General features: G+C 37.8%; 1 protein-coding gene across 3 annotated transcripts in view; it reads left to right on the top strand.

Annotated features, from left to right (window-relative positions):
• Window positions 1-17,830, top strand: part of SLC38A10 (solute carrier family 38 member 10) — a 77,826-nt gene that overhangs the window by 12,619 nt on the left and 47,377 nt on the right. For all 3 annotated transcript variants that reach the window (XM_044001921.1, XM_044001923.1, XM_044001924.1), the window contains 4 exons: window positions 2,033-2,078; window positions 2,941-3,034; window positions 5,505-5,648; window positions 7,911-8,035. In XM_044001921.1, coding sequence (XP_043857856.1) covers window positions 2,033-2,078; window positions 2,941-3,034; window positions 5,505-5,648; window positions 7,911-8,035 — 409 coding nt within the window. The remainder of the gene's footprint in view (window positions 1-2,032; window positions 2,079-2,940; window positions 3,035-5,504; window positions 5,649-7,910; window positions 8,036-17,830) is intronic.

Below are 17,830 nucleotides of genomic sequence, written 5' to 3' on the forward strand. Positions count from 1 at the left end.
TTGAAACTTAATCAGTATTTTAAATGATTGATTATTTTTATAGGTAGAAGAAAGGTTAAAGAGCAGGGAGAGTATTAGGTGACTGATGGAGTGAAGGATAGGAGCAGGGAATCACAGTCACTGAGATGGATAAAAGGGCACAGAAAAGGGAGGTTGAGGAAACCTGAGACAAACTTCTCTCTCTTCAGAATTTTGCCCAGGGTTGGCCCCATTTCCCCTCAGCTATTTGACCATGCTAGGGTGCCAGTCTAGTCATTTAATGAGAAGAAAGTGACACCTACTGACTCCTGGAAGACTTCCTGGAAAAAAACACTTTTTGAATTTAGTCATTTTTCTCCTATGCAAAGACTATTCCTGACTTTTCTTAGACAGGGCCAGCTTTACTGACTGGATTATACTGCAGAAACTCGTCTAGGGAACTGGTATCCTGGCCTCTGGAAAAGAAAAAAAATGTCTAGAGTCTTAAGAACTACTTGGTTTGGGATATTGAAGCTTGTATTTAGAAAAGTTGCTGATTTATTCATTATGATTGTGAATTCTCCAACTTAAGACTAGTTTTCTCTTTGGTAGTAAACTGACCATTGGGTGTTGACTAATATGGCTGACAGTAGATCTTGGATTAAAAACAAAAAGTTAAGGTCCCTTGGTTAACATTAGTATAATAATTCATTATTTCATTGTATTTAGATTTCTACTTGATGTACAAAAGTTTTACCAGCTAGTTAAGGTGGTGGGAGTCTTTTGGAAAACAATTTCTTTAATATATTTCTGAAAAAAAATTTTTTTTCCTTTTTTTCCAAGGCCTAAGCAAAAACCTTTGCTCACTTCTGGTCTTTTCTCCCTTTTAGTCAACACCTTACAAACCAGATACCAAATGTCTTGTTTTCTAAACAGTTACTCAGAAGAAAAGGGACTGTTTTCCAGGCCCCTTCACAGGAAATAAGCTTGTTCATTTCCTGCTTTCTTTTCAAGGGGCCTGCCCTTTGTGGTAAGGGAGGAAAAAGAGGATCAGGAAATCTGGGCAGCTAACTGTGGCAGGAGCTGCTGCTTCCTTTCCTTTCCATTCACAAACATTCATCTTTTGGTCTCTTCCTCAGAGATCTTGACTTTTCCCTCTTTTAGACTGATCATCAGGGAACATTGGGATTATAATAGGTTAAGGTCACAGGAGAAACTTGCTGAAGTGAACAATTTGAAATTTCTCAGCTACTTGAATACATACCATCATCAGGAAGGAAAGCCAAGCTCTTTTTAAACCATGTGATTTGTACTAAGGTAAATGACAGAGAATTGATGCTGGAATGATATATGTTAATAAAACACACAGAAATGGAATGCGCTGCCTACTTCTCAAGGAATTTATCTTTAAAAATACAAACATGGGCTTTCTAGGTCTTTTCCCTTCTTCAAATGAAGCAATGGAAAGGATACTCTTCATTTTCTGCTACAAACTCTGACCAAAGGATTAAAAATAAAAGCATTGGAATAAAAATTCCTTTTGGTGTGGGCTGTGAAAGCTGGGGATTCTGGTGATGGGACCAAACATTCTGGGCACCATCTCAGTTTTGCTGAACAACATCAGGCGGTTCAGTTATAACAGCCTACAAAGGGAAAAAAAGAAATCTGATTGAAATTTTGCACTGCAGTGCCTTTTTTTTTTTTTTTTTTTGGCCACACAGCATCTATACATGCATATTTTCTATTCCAAGCAGACTTTCTTTTAATGGTTGCCATGTGTGGGAAACTGCTACTTTGCAATGACTTTTTTTTTTTAAAGAGTGAAAAAAGAACCTGCCTTGTGTCCATCCCTTGCTTTGTTCCTTTTTTTTTTTAATGTGGTTTTGATTTGGGGATGATATATCCAAAAAAGAGAAAAAGAAACAAAACTCCTCAGACATCTAGAAATCCCAAAATAGTGGATTTCTATAAAATTGAAAATTACCCTATGTATTATCAATAACTTCTTACTGATACATGTGGAATGATCTAAATCATGTTTCACTTACAATGGTTTTTTTTTTTTTAACCCAAGCTTTTCATGCCTATGGAAAAGCAGGAAAAATGCTGGTGGAGACCAGGTAAGCTGTATACTTTACTTATTGATTCTCTCATGTCTTCCCCCCCATCTTTAAAAGAAAAATAGACTGAAAAACTATTACAGAATGAATTCAATTTTTGATTTGTGGAATTTGCACCAAGTTTTTATAAACATATCTCCAAAAAGTTGCTACTTAGGAAATAGGTGAAAGCTGAGCCTATATTCTTAAAATGCTTAGAATCAGGTTTGAAAGCATTTGTTTTACTGATAAAAAGGAAAAGGTTTTTAATGCCACCAAATGGAACTTCCTCAGCTAGAGTTAACCATTGAGGGCTGTTCTCTAAAAGGTAAATCACCAAATGTGTGACCGCTTAAAGGAGGCTGTGCTTTTCTTTTGTTCCTTCGGAACACAATTTTGTCAGGTGGTAAAATTTCTGGGAAAAAACGCACTCAGGATTCTTAATGAGGAAATTGCAGATTGTAGAGAGCAGCCTTTTTGGAAAAGTAGTTGGTTGTTCTCTTGACTTGTCTAACATTGCGGTGCATTTTTGTAGTACCCGGAAGAACTCTTAGAGCCTCCTGTGGAGAGAAAAATATCATACTGCCTAAAGAGAAGTTTAGGGTTATTCAATATTCAGTCTTAGCAGAATGGCGAACTATAGAAAACATATCCACATCCTGTAAACTGCTGGGCTTTCTAAATTGCATCTTTCATGAAATCTAAGCTTTGAGTAAAGTCACATGTCTGTAGTACTATGTGTATAAGGTTCACGGTATGCTATTCTTTCATAGAAATCTGAGCTCAATCTGATTCTCTGCTAGGGCGACATGGCTTTGATTGTGATGAGACAATGGAATCTTTTAAAAACATAATTTAAAACCCCCAATTTCTGTCTTTATAGTATGATTGGGCTGATGTTGGGAACCTGCATTGCCTTCTACGTTGTCATTGGTGATTTGGGATCAAACTTCTTTGCTCGGTTGCTTGGACTTGAGGTAAATTTATTTTCAGACATTTCAATTTGTTTGAATTCAAACTCATTCATATTGCAGCTTATTTAATTCATTTTGTAAAATTTATGTCTAATAGAACTAGGGTGACAGTGCTTGAAACTAGCTGTAGGGTCTTTATTATGCCCTACCACTGATGTGACCTTGGATGAATTAATTCACTTATGCATCACCCAGTTTGCTTACCTGTAAAATCGGTGCTTCATCCCTGTTCTGCTCTTAGCTTGATTTGAGGATCCGATTAACTCTGTGGTTGAAATGATTTTTAAAACTGCTCTGGCTGTGGTGTAATTCTTTAAGTATTAGCCAGCAGTTTGCATCTGATTGTTTTTCTCTCTTGAAATGTGACTTCCAAGTTACTTTGACTATGTAACAAGAAACCAATAAAAATGACACAAATAGAGGTCATTCCTTATATCAGAGATGTCAGTCATATGGAACCATATTAAATTGTAATTAGGAAATGTTTAAGAAAATAACCAAAAATATAATAAAATGTAGGTAACATTATATTTCAAAACTTATTTAATATATGGCCTGTAGGTATCATTATGTATGGATTAGTGTCCCCTGTTTCTTTGATACCACTATCTTACATGGAGGGGAGTAATTATTGTAACTAACAGAAAATGCTGAATTTATGTATTTTAAGAGAAACTTCTGGTATGTCTCTGTTGGAAAGGATGGTCCCTATTCTTAAATTTTTAGTATGACTTCCCACAGTTTGGAAACAGTTTCAAAATGAAAACATTTTTATTTCACTGTAAAAATCTATAGCAGATTAATTTTACCTCCAAAGCATTCCCTACCTATCTTTAATCTGTTTAATCCTTGACCCCTCATTCTCCCTCATTTCACATCTCCAGTTAGTTGCTAAATGTTGTTTCTACCTCTACAATATCTTTCCAATCCATCCCCTTCTTTTTACTCATGTGACTACAGCCTTAGTTCAGGCCCTTATCACTTCTCTCCTGAACTATGGTAAGAGCCTCTTACTTGGTCTCTCTGCCTTAAGTCTCTTCACTCTGCAATATGTTTTTCCGCACAGCCGACAATGTGATTTTCCTAAAGTGAACATCTGACTATGCCACTTCCCTACTCAATAAAACTCCAGTGGCTCCCTATTGCCTCTAGGAGCAAATATAAACTCCTCTGTTTAGCTTTTAAAACCATTCACAACCTGTCCTAACCTGCCTTCCAACTTCATTAGATATTATACTTCTTTCTACACTCTGTACGCAAACTTTTCCTTCTCACTGTTCCTCATGCACTGACTGGCCTCCATGCCTGGAATGTGCTCCCACTCACCTTTACTTTTACTTCAAAATTCTGTTCACGACACTTTTTTACATGAAGTTTTTCCTGATCCCCGCATCTGCTAGTGCCCTTTCTCCAAATTTATTTTCTACTTATTTTCTATATAATTTGTATATACTTATTTATATATAGATTGCTTCCTCCAATAGAATGTGACCTCCCTGAGGGCAGGAACACTTTCATTTTTGTTTTTGTATCTCCAGTACGCAGCATAGTATCTGGCTTATAGAAGGCTTTAATTAATGCTTGTTCATTGATTGATTATTTGCTAAAGTGTTCCTAGTTCCTTGAGAATTACAGAAGAGGAAATTCTAGGCAACCACAATTTTCTCTTAATTTCCACTACATATCCTTATTACACAAAAGAAAATATTTATGAAACAATGAGTGATCCCATTTCCCTAACTTTTGTCTTATAGATATTTGAATTCTACGTTGGAATGTTCAGATTTTTTACATAAGGGATGTGATTCTTTCTCCTGCCACTATGCTATTTGAGTCCAGATGTTTGGGATTGGGAAAAGACATTTTAGAGGATTTTGATGTGGTTCATATCTATGCGGCCTTGATGCTATTAAGCTCTAATTGCCTGGCATGTAGTAGGTGCTTAGTAAATGCTTATTGATTGATTAAGGAATTGGGAAGTTAGAAAAATGTGTTCTGGTTGCAGACAAATTAGACATTAAGAATTTCTAGGCTCTTAAAATTTTAAAAGAAAATGATAAAAGAAAAATAAATAGCAATCTTGAGGTTTTTGATTAATTTTCTGAAGCAAAATTTCAAGACTTCCATCTTTTCCAAACCATGATAGCTTTTTTAATATGCTAAAAATTCAAATATTCGCACTTTGTATTAGCTTTTCCTCTCTTCCCATTATCAAGTTTTTGCTTTTGGTAAGTGTCCTTGGCAGTCACTCCATAGAGCAACAGTGGCACCCAGTGACTAGATAGGTTCATCACAGAAATAACCTTCTCTCTGTGCTATTAAGTGGTGATGGGAAAATTGTCTTTTTGCTTTGGGTCATTTCCTTTAACCTGCTTTCCTGTGTCCCCTCCTCTACTAGATTTCTTTGGTTTATCAAGAGTCTTCGAAGTCCAAGTTGATGAAATCAACATTTCCGTTGTCCATGTATTCCCAGGTGCCTGGCAACTTCCGGATATCCCTACTCTTTGTTGTCTCCCTGTTCATTGTGCTTCCACTGAGCCTCCAGAGGAACATGATGGCTTCCATACAGTCCTTCAGTGCCATGGCTCTCATGTTCTACACAGTGTTTATGTTTGTGGTGAGTATTTGTAACCCTTGGGTGGTTTTATTAATGTGCCATAGGTGGTGAGGAAAGGAGTTGTAATGCTAATTACCAGCTGTAATACATAGTTACTTGGCTAAGGGAATTTTCCAAATAAACCATTGGCTTCAAATTAATTGACTCTTTAAGAATGCCATAGTGACTAGCTATAGCATAACTCAGTGTGTCATTGTCAGGGAGCAGGAATAGATCATTTTCAAGGCATGTTCTTGCCATCAGTTACCTACTGTGTAGGACCTTGCCATGTTGTGCCTCTCCTATCTTCTCATGATAAAATGAAATGAAAACATCAAGGGCTTCTCTGAGAAGCATTCAGTTGTGTGCTTACTGGTAAAAACAGGTATGATAAGTTTGAAATGGGGCACTAGAGGAAGAAGTCATCAATGATTTTTGGGGGGGTATATCTGACTACTTTGATTTGATTACATTTTATCTTTAAAGAATAAAATGGGGGCAGCTAGGTGGTGCAATGGATAAAGCACTGGCCCTGAAATCAAGAGGACCTGAGTTCAAATCCAGACTCAGACACTTGACACTTACTAGCTGTGTGACCCTGGGCAAGTCACTTAATCTTCATTTCCCTGCCCCCCCCCAAAAAAAGATAAAAGAAAAAAATGTACAATTTAATTTTTATTTTGGTCTTGAGGTCTTATTTTGTATTTATGATTGCCAGTCAGCTACCATTCAGATGGTAAGTAGTTAATACTTAGAAGGTCTTACTTAGGTTGTTTTAGAGCAGAAGTTCTTAACCTGGGGTCCACAGAATCCCTAGGGGTACATGGATCTCTTCAGATTTGGGGGAGCCCATGAATTTAGATGGAAAAAATTACATCTTTATTTCAATAGAGTTGGCTTGTTTTATAATCCTATGAATTTTATTTTATGCATTTAAAAATATTATTCTGAGAAAGGACTGATAAGTTTTAACAGACTGGCAAAGGACCCATGACACCAAAAAGGTTAAGAAACCCTGCTTTAGAGCTTCAGAGAACTCTCTCTATGTTCTAGATATTCTAGATGTTCTGGCAGCATCAGGGTGAACCAGCATTAAATGTTTTAAAGCAGAAGCCATCTTTCAATACACTACTTTGTTCTTCCCTTCCCCCCCCCCCCTCAGGCCAATAAGGGTTAAGTGACTTGCCCACAGTCACACAGCTAGTAAGTGTCAAGTGTCTGAGGCCAGATTTGAACTCGGGTCCTACTGAATCCAGGGCTGGTGCTCTATTCACTACACCAGCTAGCTGTCCCCTGTTCTTCCCTTTACTATGAGGCATTCACCCTTACGTGTTGGGCAAAGCCCGAGGCATGGGCCAAACCTCTTACTTGGCCTGCCTCACTCAACCCTCAGGGGTGACCTGGGGGGAACCAGGTGTAGCCTCTAGATCACCAAGTAATACCTACTATATTAAATATTGAAATTTGTCTAAAAAATCAGGAAATGACACATTAAGTAGAATTGCTTAAGGCTTTTTACATCAGGTTTTCACTCACTACATGTAACCTTTTTGTGTATTAACTGACATAAGGTTTGGTTTTTTTAACAATGGAAGAAATGGCCAGTGTCCCTTAACTCAACTAGTTGACAGCCTAGTGCCGGTAACCCTATATGTCACTTTTCCAGTTACCTCCTTCAGATAGTGTTGTCTTTGGTGAATTTTCATCTTTTAAATGGCATTTGGTTGTCTGAGGCACATTTTTAGTGTGGTGCAGGATTATTTAAGAACCTGCCAATATTTGGGAACACCTTTCTTTGCCACCCCCATAAGTAAAGTGATACCAAGAACTGGTCAGGGACCCTGCTTCTGTCTACTTTAAATGACCCCTTATGTGGACAGCTGCTTGAACGTATCAAGGGAAATTGAGCAATTGAGAACAATTCTTAGAAAACATTCTAATGCTGTGGTATAGATGTATATTAATAGTTTGTGGCAGTACTGAACAAGTAAAAATGCATCCTACCTTTCAGAAGGCCACTACTGCCTGTTTGGTTAATAATAAATAAAACCTATAGAAACATTATTAGACTGGGCCAAGCAAAGAAAGACAAAGAAATCTGAAATGTGAAATTCACTGAGAAATCCAGACTACTCTAAATGTTTGCACCCATCCGAGAGCTGCTGTATTCTCCTGCCTCTATCACAGCATTACCAATTACCAATTATCATTAATTCACTGGGGGATTTGATTTTGAGATTTTATTTATGTTTCAATCTTAATTCTTCTTTTCCTTGGCTGCAGATAGTATTGTCTTCTCTCAAACATGGCCTTTTCGGTGGGCAGTGGCTGGAGCGGGTTAGTTACATCCGTTGGGAGGGCATTTTTCGTTGCATTCCTATCTTCGGCATGTCTTTTGCCTGTCAGTCGTAAGTACTTTCTATTTTCTAATTTTCATGGTGGTGATATGAAATGTATTTTGTAATGAAAAGGGATCATAATTTACTGGGTTCAATGGGAATCATGCTCTCCCCCCACTTTAATTGTGTCTTATAAGCTATTGAAGAATGATGTCTTATTTGGTTATGACCCTTTTCCCACCACTCTAAGTTGAGGGAGTTGTATTTCAGTCACGAGTTAAATTGAAACATGTTTTTAGAATAACTAGTTAGGTTGCCTAGTTTGCCAGACTCTCAACAAAAAAGAGTTGGCAGTATGGATTTTAGCAACAACCAAAAACCATCTGAATAGGCAGCTTTCCTAATCTTTTGCCAGAATTTAGCTGTTTGGGAATATTTAAAAGGAAATTGCACAAACATTGACTTCAGATTGTTGCTGATATGCTTATAGAGGCCCACATTTTGTGTGTGTGTGTGTGTGTGTGTGTGTGTGTGTGTGTGTGTGTGTGTGTGTGTGTGTTTTCTTTTTGGCACATAGCGCTATGTAAATGCAGATCAGGTTATTTCCATAATTCCAGCAGCATTACCTTCTCTACCAAAATGACAGGAGCAAGTGATTCATGCTTGGTTGGAATAGTAACCGGCTCAAAATAGAGGCGTAAATCCAAATGTGGACAGGGAAAAGACCATCAACGTTAGGGAGGCTGGCAGAACTGGGCTTCCCCCCTCCTGTAGTTTTAGTGAACATGTATTGTGCCAATCGTAAACTAATGTGACAGATAAAATTTGTTCATGCTGCTGTGTTTACACCCACATGCGAGATCCAAATCATCATTTCCCACTTATCGTCTCTCTCTTGGCAGCTCAGTTTCTACCAGAACATGCTCCAGTCTTGCTGTTTAATGTCTCCATTATAATTGGTGACAGAAGTTATATTCTTTTACAGCTTACCTAGTTACCAGTTGTCCTGTGTTTTTTTAAATGCCCAATTGCTCTCTTGTGGTGGCCACGTAGTTACTAGCACACATTTGTTGGACTTGGAAACTTGGGTAAAATTATATGGTCTGGAATAGTATGTGCACATGTCTCTCTAAATATAGATTCTGTTATACCAGTTAAGTAGCAATCTAAACCTAAAGATAAAAACCTATGTTTTCTCTGAGTGTAAGAATAACATATTCTCTGGGCACTTGTAATGTCACAAGTTTGTTATTCTCAGACTTGGTGCATTCAGTTTCACTGACCTCTTTAACCCCTTCTTCTTCTTCTTCTTCTTTTTTTTTTTTTTTTTGTGAGGCAGTTGGGGTTAAGTGACTTGCCCAGGGTCACACAGCTAGTAAATGTTAAGTGTTTGAGGTCGGATTTGAACTCAGGTCCTCCTGAATCCAGGGCCGGTGCTCTATCCACTGTGCCACTTAGCTGTCCCAACCCCTTCTTAAAAATATATTTGACAGATGTAGAAACATAATAGTTCTACTCGCCAGTGATGTGTGTGTATGTGTGTGTGTGTGTGTGTGTGTGTGTGTGTGTGTGTGTGTGTGTGTGTAAATATCAGTGAAGTGCAAGATTATGCTGTTTATACTTGTTGGGAATGATCAGGTGACAGAACTTGGTGTCATTTATGTCTTCATAGCCCTTTGTGACTTATTTCTTCATTATTTGACCTAAAATACCATGTCTTCCTATTCTCTATTGTTGCCTGCTCCTCTTGGTCTTGTTTTGTAAGATATTAAATACTCAATTATTTGAAAAAATAATTATTGGATCAAGGTTAACATTAAAGTTAATATTGAAAATTAAAATAATATATTACCATTAGTCCTTGAACAAACTAGAAGACTTGAATTTGAATTCTGATCTGTCACTTGCTGTGTGATCTTGGAGAATTCATTTCACTTTCTTTGGATCCTCAATAGTAAAATGAAGATTAGACCAAATACCTCTAAGGTCCTATCCAGCTCTACATATATGATCTTACTCATGAGATAAGTTTAGAGATTCTGGACTTTTAGGTCTTAGAATCCAACCAGAAATCCTGGATGTGTCCAAATATAATACAGTTTATTCTCAGAAATTGTCAGAAGTAGGAAGGAGTCATTTAACCTAGACTTTAGTCTTTGGTAAGACCACTTTAGCATATATGTGTATATGTATGTATGCATGTACATAAAACATGTGTATATATAAAACCCCTTTCATTATGTGGGTCATGAATTTTTGATGGTATATCTTATACTTTTGCTTCGTGGAGGATTGTTCTTGTCTGGAAGGGAGCATGTAGTCAGACTTTGATAGTGTGTGTAGCCAAGTTTCAGAATGTAAAATAAATATGTAGGTTTAGTGCTCTCACCACAGAAAGACTAGACCCTTGGAAATAGTTTGACTTTTGTGCTACAAATTCGTCTTTTCAAATTACGGCCTATGGGGAAGTGATGTCTTGCATCATTCCTCCTCTGGCTTCTTTAACGTGGAGCTTTGGAGTGTATACTGGGTTTGGAATCAGAGGACCTGAGTTCAAATTCCAGCTCTGGCTCTTGAGGTCATGTAGTCTTAAATTAAGTTCCTTATTCTTTTTTAGCCTTCTAATAACCTTCTAAAGTCCCTTCCATCTCTTAGTCTATGATCCTATGAGCTTTCCTGCCTGTGTCTTTTTATAGCACAGGTGGATAAAGGTGAGCCTCTTATTAGTGGTCAAGTCTCTGAGCATTGAGGTTCATGCCACTCAACCCTCATGAATCACAGCAGCTGTGGGTAGCAGCACGGTGCATTGTGCCAGGCCAGGTGTTAAAAAAAACTTAACTATTCAGGTTCTTCAAACTTAAGACTTTTTTTTTTTTTGCTTATGAGAGCTGAGATTTCCTCTTTTGGACTATCTTGCTGATAGGTACATTTATTAGTATTGTCTTAATTTTGTCTGATGGTCAATTTGCATATTGGGATCAACATACTGACATTCTTTCTTAACAGCAAAGAAATTGTGTTGGGGATAAGGATAGGGAAACAGAATTAGCATGCCCACTTCTGATTGAAGAGAAAGGAAATGAAGCCTTTGCACCTGCCCTTAGCATCATCCCAGTCCCACATAGTATTGACAAAATGAGACCTGAAGAATTTTGAGTCTAGAGTAGAATTATTGGAAGGGGCCTCTGACTCCTATTCTTACAGCTGCAAAAAACTGTTGGCCATCTCATTAAATGACTTTATAATAAATAAGCAAAATTATGTCTTAAAGACTGAATAAATCGTATGCCTTGCACATTTGTATTTTTCAAATGTCTCCCACTTTTATTCCAGCAGTGAGCTAGAAAAAGCACCAGATTGAATAATTATCAAGAAATCCAAAGAGTAATATCAGTTAACTCTGTTATCCATCCCATAACTACACAAAAAATTAACCAGAAACTGTTAACATTGAAAGAGGAATCCTGCCAGAGAAACTAGTGTGAGCCTAGGTAAATAGACCAGAAGCCCATGGCAATGCTCTGGTTGGGGAAGCTTCAGAGGAGACAGAAGGCCACTCAGTACCCTGGTTGGGGAAGCCACAGGTGGGATGGAAGACTGTAGCAGGATCTCATCAGGGATAGCCAAATACAGATAGAGCTCTAATGGGGCCACTGATGCCTACTAGTACTCTGAATCTCTAAATACAGAAATACCAAGGGAAGTGAAAGCAATCAGCAGGAACTCAGGAAAGCTAGGTGAGAACCAAACAGAGTTTGATCACTATATCTAAGAGTACAGGAGGGAGGGGAGTCTGGCCCTGGCACAGAGTCTTAAACTAGAAACTGAGGCTGGAGGGGAAGCTAGGTGGTGCAGTGGATAAAGCACTGGCCTTGGATTCAGGAGGACCTGAGTTCAAATCCAGCCTCAGACACTTGACACTTAACTAGCTGTGTGACCCTGGGCAAGTCACTTAACCCTCATTGCCCTACAAAAAAGAAAAAAAGAAGAAAAAAGAAACTGAGGCTGGAGATAGTAGTAAACAGAAGAAGATAATGAACACTATGATAGAATATTATGGATCATAAGTTGCCCAAGAGGAAAACTCAGAGGAAGAGTAACTCCATAAAAACTACAAATAGAGCCACTGAGAGAGAAAAGTTACCTCAGCAGAAGGCTTAGAAGAGTCTCTGGAAGAAATGAAACAAAAGATTTTTTAAAATGGAATTTTAAGTAAAATAAGAGTTCTAGAGGAAAGAGTTGGGGAATCAGTAGCTTAGAACACAGGTTGAAAAGACTTACCTATGTTAACAGATACCATGACAAATTAAAATAATAACCCAATGATTTCATGAAACACTGAGAAATATTCAAAATCAAAAGATTAGAAAAATAGATGAAAATATAAGATATCTACTATAAAAAACAATTCATCTGGAAAATAGGTTAAGTGGGAACCATTTTAAAAATCATTGGATTCCTTGAAAACCATGACCAAAAAAAAGTCTGTATAACATCTTTCAAGAAATCATAAATGAAAATTACCCAGATTTATTAGCACCAGAGGTGAAAGTGAAAATAGACTCCAGTGAAAAAACCCCCAATTGAAAATTCCCAAAAATGTCATAACCAAAATCCAGAGCATCCAGGTGAAGAAAAAGCACTATAGGCAGCCAGAAGGATCAAGGAACAACAGTCTGGATCATACAAAACCTGTAGCTACTACTATAAAGGAGTATTCCATAAGGCAAAATACACACACACACACACACACACACATATATATACACTTACCATACAAGACTGAGTATAGTTTTTCAGGGAGAGTAGTGGATTTTTATTGGAATTCTTGATGAAAAGACCAGATCTGAATAGTAATTCTGGAGTGCAAACACAGAAGTCAAGAGAAACCAGAAAAGTAAATACATCTGAGTAATTTCAAGGGGCTAAAAGATGAAGTGATTTTATTGTAATAGGGGAAGAGAAAGAAGTATCCCTTCAGAGTCCTAATAACTTCACAAGTCACATAGGGAATTAAAATAAACTGGAATTGAGGATGGTTTTGTTCTCTTTTGATGGTTTTAAGAGAGGAAACAAAAGAAAAGGATAAAAGAAAACACGAGAGAAGAAATAAGGAAGAAAGGGGCACTTGGAATTTTTATTCACAAGAAGAAAGGTATTAAAAAATGGAGAAAGAGGGTTGGGCAGGCACTCTCATCTGAACTGAACAGAGGAGATTGAACACATACAAGGGTTTAAGAAGAAAGACAGAACTGGAGAGAGAATGAAGACTTCAGTTTCAGAGGGTGTATTGTAAAGAGAGAGTATTAAAACTAGTGATGGGGTCTGGGTGAGGGGAAGAGGGGAATGCTCTTAGAGTGGAAGCATTTTGATTCAGTTGTTCACAACCTTTTGTTTCACTCAACATGAGAGGATATGATGAAGGGAAATATAAAATTAGCAGTCATAACCATGAACATGAATGGGACAAACTCACCTATAAAATGGAAGAGAATAACAGAATGCATTGGAAAGCAGAATCCAACTATATATTATTCACATGAAACCCACTTGAAACAAAGATTCACAAAGAATTAAAATGAGTGATGGAAGTAGATGTATTATACCTCAATTGAATCTTAAAAAGCAGGCATAGCAATCATCTCAGAAAAAGCAGCAGGAAAAATATACAGAAAACTTGTATAAACTGATGCAGAGTGAAGTGACCAGAACCAGGAGAATAATTTATAGAATATCTACAACATGAAGTAAAAACAACTTGGGGGGCAGCTAGGTGGTGCAGTGGATAGAGCACCGGCCCTGGAGTCAGGAGTACCTGAGTTCAAATCCGGCCTCAGACACTTGACACTTACTAGCTGTGTGACCCTGGGCAAGTCACTTAACCCCAATTGCCTCACTAAAAAAAAAAAAAAAAACCAGCTTGGAAAGATTTAAGAATTCTGATCCATGCAGTGAACTACCAAGATTCCAGAAGCCTAGTGATAAAATATACTTTCTACCTCTTGACACAGGCAGTGGACTAGAAGTTAAGAACAAGACATACATGTTTAGATATGGCCCATGTGTAGATCTATTTTACTTGACTATAGTTATGGATGAGGAGGAGCCAAGATGGTTGAGAGAAGCCAGGAGGTTGCCTGAGCTCTCCTGAGTTCCCCTCAAAACAACATTAAATCAAGCCTCTAAATGGATTCTGAAACTACAGAACCTACAAAAAGACAGACACAATCTTCCAACTTGAGATAATTTAGAAGACTTCAGGAAAGGTTGGTCTCACTTGGGCAAAAGGGGAGCTCAGCAAAGAAGGGAGGGGATCTGGGCAAGTCAGCAGGAGGCTCTTGGCCACAGCATAGATCAGCATCTGAAGCCACTTGGTCCTGGCTCAGCAGGCTGGTGGTGCAGTAGGCCAGTTATGGGACTCACCAGCCCCGGCTGAGAGGGCAAACTGCCAGCTAGAGAACAACCCACAGGACAAGCACAACTAGACCAAGCCATCCTAGCACAGGTCTAGGGCAGTGAGGAATCTGCAAGCCACAGAGGCCTCAGAGCAGAAAGCCAGTTACCAGGCCCCTATCCCCCAGCACAAAAAGCTTGCAACAGTGGCCCCTGTGCCCCAGGAGCAGACCTCAACTTTAAAAGTCACAAAATAAGCTACAATATGAGCAAAACCAGAAAGGGGCCTTTACCATTGAGAACTTCTATGGTGACAAGGAAGACCAAAACATAAACTCAGTTGAGAACCATACTGTCAAAATGCCTACATGTGAAGCCTCAAGGGGGAAGATAAATTGGTCTCAAGACCAAAAAGCCTTCTTGGAAGTGCTCAAAATGGATTTTAAAAATCAAATGAGAGAGGTAGAAGAAAAAATGGGAAAAGAAATGAGAGAAATGAGAGTTACACAAGAAAATTATGAAAAAGTCAACAGCTTAGAAGAGGAAACACAAAAATTGACTGAAGAAAACAATTCCTTAAAAAATAAAATAGGCCAAATGGAAAAGGAGGTACAAAAGCTTACTGAAGAAAATAATGCCTAAAAAATTAGAATTGGGCAGATGGAAGCTAATGACTCCATGAGACACTAAGAATCAGTCAAACAGAATCAAAAGAATGAAAAAATAGAAGAAAATATGAAAGAGGAGGTGGAATGGGGTTAATTACATCATATGAAGAGGTGCAGAAAACCTATTACAATAGAGGGAAAGAAGGGGGGTGAGCATTGTTTCAACCCTACTCTCATTAGATTTGGTTCAAAGAGGGAATAACGTATATGTATAACGTATACTCATTTGGATAAAGAAATTTATCTTACACTTTAGGGAACTAAAAGGGTAAGGAGAAAGGGGGGAACACTGATAGGAAGGGAAGAAGCAGGGGAGGAAAGGGGAAAGAAAAAGGAGGGGGGCTGATAAAAGGGAAGGCAGATTGGGGGAGGCAATGGTCAGAAGCAAAATGCTGGCGAGGAGGAATAGGGCAAAAGAAGGGGGAAAAAGTACAAAGGGGAAAATAGGATGGCGGGAAATAGTGATCATAACTGTGAATGAGAATGGGATAAACTCTCCCATAAAACAGAAGCAAATAGCAGAGTGGATTAAAAAACCAGAATCCTACAATATATTGTTTACAAGAAACACACACTGAGAGACACACACAGAGTAAAAGTAAAAGGTTGGAGCAGAATATATTATGCTTCAGCTGAAGTAAAAAAAGCAGGGGTAGCAGCCCTTATCTCAGACAAAGCAAAAGTGAGAGAGAGAGAGAGAGAGAGAGAGAGAGAGAGAGAGAGAGAGAGAGAGAGAGAGAGAGAGAAGGGAACTACATCTTGCTAAAAGGTACCATAGACAATGAAGTCATATCAATACTAAACATATATGCACCAAGTGGTATAGCATTCAAATTCTTAGAGAAGTTAAATCAGTTACAAGAGGAAATAGACAGTAAAACTATACCAGTGGGGGATCTTAATCTTCCCCTCTCAGAACTAGATAAATCTAACCACAAAATAAATAACAAAAAATTAAAGAGGTGAATAGAATTTTAGAAAAGTTAGATATGATAGACCTCTGGAGAAAACTGAATGGGGGATAGAAAGGAATATACCTTTTTCTCAGTGTTACGTGGCACATACACAAAAATTGACCATGTATTAGGGAACAAAAACCTCACAGTCAATGCATCCTTCTCAGAACATGATGCAATAAAAATGACATGTAATAAAGAGCCATGGAAAGATAAACTGAAATTTAGTTGTAAACTAAATAATCTCATCCTAAAGAATAAGTGGGTCAAACAACAAATCATAAAAACAATAACTTCATCCAAGAGAATGACAATAATGAGACAACATACTAAAACGTATGGGATGCAGCCAAAGCAGTGCTTAGGGGAAATTTTAAATGCTTACATGAATAAAATAGAGAAAGAGGAAATCAATGAATTAGGCATGCAACTAAAAAAGCTAGAAAAAGAACAAATTTTAAATCCTCAATTAAATAATAAGTTAGAAATAATGAAAATCAAAGGAGAGATTAATAAAATTGAAAGTAAGAAAACTATAGACTATAGCTAATGATTACAAGGATTAATATTTTGGGGGTGGAAGAGAGGTTGGGGGAAGGGAATAATAATTATGATAACAAAAATAAAATGAGGAGTGTCAATGAAACGTTTTTAAAAATACACAGAAGAGAACAAAATGATAGTTCAGAAGGAAACAAAGGGGGACATCTTTGGACCTAATGTGCTGAATGTATTATATAGTTAAGGAAACTAAAATACTGTAATGGAGATTTGCAGTTTTATATATAATCCTTATCTATTATTTGTATATGGAAATGTTTATATTTCCTCATATTTGTCATGTTTAGAATAACAAAAATGTAAAATGTGCACATAAATTTTTGAAAACTCTGTCATACGTTGACTTTTGGCTCTTGGCAAGTTATTTAGGTTCTTGGCATCTCCTGGAAACTCTGAAAGAATAATTACTCTGGCATTTATAAAAGTTTCCTCACCAAAAGTTTCTGACACTAGTCTCACAGGTCTAGATGCCCCCCAAATGCTGTCATAATTAATAAATTACAAATTCATTTAAAGGTATTAGTAAGTTCACATTGCTGTATTTCTTCTCAATCATTGGGTGTGTGAGATTAAAATTGGATATTAGATCATAAATCTCCCCTACTTAACCTTTCCCTTAATTTATCTCCCAGACTAGTAAATGGAAGAAGCTTCTGGTTTTCTAGATAGAGCCTTTATTGTATGATAGTCACAAGGTGATGTTGATTAGAAGGATAGGAAAGTAGAAATACAATACAAATCGTCTTAAATCTAGGCTTAGTCTATATTCTGTATAAAACTCACCAAAACCGAAGGCCACTTTTGGGGAGAGAGACCGAGTCAAGCGCGTGCTGTTAACCGAGAGCCAGGCCAAGTCAAACTCCAGTCCGCATCTGTCTGTGCAGCGCAGCCAGGAGACCAGCAGAGCAGAAAAAAGCTCCACTTCCGTTCTCTCCTTGCCTTTTCAGCTCGCACCCCGGAAGTCGAGTGCATAGCAGGCAGTCTGACATGCGCAGCAGGCGCACTGGCGTGTGTAGCTCATGTCATTGGTCTCCTCCCCGAAAGGGTGGTGCTTAAAGAAAAACTGGCGTCTTTCAGTTATCCTAACCGACTGTTAAAAAACTTTCATATTTTTTTACCACAGGTGCCAGAAATATTACTATTATGTGAGAGTCCATGAAATGTTTTGGTAAAAAGGGGTCTGTACTTGAAAAGATCGGTCTAGAACTGGAGCTTTTAACCTAGGTCCATAAACTTTTTAAAAAACATTTTGATAACTATATTTAAGTGTAATTGGTTTCCTTTGT

The sequence above is a fragment of the Dromiciops gliroides genome, chromosome 4 (assembly GCF_019393635.1).
Source record: "Dromiciops gliroides isolate mDroGli1 chromosome 4, mDroGli1.pri, whole genome shotgun sequence".
Classification (NCBI taxonomy): domain Eukaryota; kingdom Metazoa; phylum Chordata; class Mammalia; order Microbiotheria; family Microbiotheriidae; genus Dromiciops; species Dromiciops gliroides.